The 1,437-nt window shown below is 47.6% G+C and overlaps 1 protein-coding gene across 1 annotated transcript; it reads left to right on the forward strand.

Annotated features, from left to right (window-relative positions):
- Nucleotides 1-100: 100 nt before the first annotated feature.
- PPTG_11656 (hypothetical protein) lies at nt 101-664 on the forward strand (the record flags this gene model as incomplete). The annotated part of the gene is made up of 2 exons (XM_008907783.1): nt 101-208; nt 313-664. 2 exons carry the CDS (start codon nt 101-103, stop codon nt 646-648), a joined length of 444 nt encoding a protein of 147 aa, XP_008906031.1. The 3' UTR covers nt 649-664.
- Nucleotides 665-1,437: the final 773 nt, after the last annotated feature.

Genomic DNA, 1,437 nt, shown 5'->3' on the forward strand with positions numbered 1-1,437 from the left:
CCAGCGCAAGTCAACTGTGCGGAGGAGCGTCCTCTGTGTAGTGGCCGTCTCGAAAGTTCGGGTTCATGTAGATCGCAACACGACAAGCCGCGCTGCCATAATGTCCTTCCAGCCGCAAATGAAGCGCGCCGCGCAGCTACAACAGGCGAACCCAGACAAGAAACTCGGGTCTGTGTACCTGGATGCTCTCGCCGACCTCGACACGCCCGTGACCGCGCTGCTGAAGCTGCGCAAGAGCTAGATGCACTTGTTCCTGGTCGTAAATGTGGCTCCTGGTGAGAAAATCGCACGCTACTCGCTCATCGGTGCTAGCCCACATACAAAGGACAGGCCTTCGAAAGCGACCCACTCATCAACCTCGAGCAAGAGATGAAGAACTTCCGTATGGAGACGATACTGGGGCTCAATGTACCATTTACCGGCGGTGTTGTCGGCTACTGCGGGTTCGACGCCATCCTCAACTTTGAACCCAAGATTGCCCGCAATTTTGATGCACAGAAGGACGTGCTGCAGGTTTCGAAAGCATCTACCTGTTCTTCGACACGGTCGTCATCTTCGTCCACGTCTTCCACTAGCTCATGTACTTGTCAATTCAGCCTGTTCATCAAGGTTCTCGCTTACCACAATTTCGTCACCACTCTCATATGACGAATACAAATAAGCTATTGCAACAATGATTGAAGACCTCGGCGTCATCCGCTTCTTGTTTACACGGCGAACAGAACGGGCAGCTGCTGCTCTGGTTACAGACTGCGCGTTCATCATCGCTACCAATTGGTCTTTTGCCTTGTTGATATCTGTCAACGAAACACCAATTGTTTTAGTCTACACTTCTGGCGTGAATCAAGTAGAGCTGCCATCTAATGGTGCAAATCCAACTTCCATATGGGCATCGAATGAGCTGCATCAACTTTTAATTTTCACCAAGTTGCTGCTATCTGGAGGAATCGTATCGATATTCTGGGGGCTGTCAATTGCAAACGGCCCATCCAGCACTTTACGAGTCAATTTATCTACCATGTCCCCCTCGTTTGTGGGGAAAGATGGCAGATAATATTGTGGAGTTCGTGTACTACTAGATGCAGCTTAGATTCGTTTTAGTACTCCAGTTACAGTGTTCTCTCGGAAACGGTGAAGGAATGCGATGAGTTCCTCCAAAAGTGGTTTATCGATGCAGTTAGTGTATACCAACTTGCCACGTGCAGCTAAGATACTTGTAACCTCATCAAAGAGTTGAGTATCCTCTCTAAAAGTCGTAGCTGAGAATTCTAATGAGTTACATTTTCTTGTTTTAGCGTATTCTCCAAATTATTTTGCAGTTCGCTTTTATTTTGAAATAGGAAACCAGAGCTTTGCATCTATCTGATAGCTGGAAAACTTCTGCGTCGTCGTCGTAGAACTTATAATATGAAGACGAAACCACTCCATGTTTTGTCG

This window comes from Phytophthora parasitica (genome assembly GCF_000247585.1).
Source record: "Phytophthora parasitica INRA-310 unplaced genomic scaffold supercont2.27, whole genome shotgun sequence".
Lineage (NCBI taxonomy): Eukaryota > Oomycota > Peronosporomycetes > Peronosporales > Peronosporaceae > Phytophthora > Phytophthora nicotianae.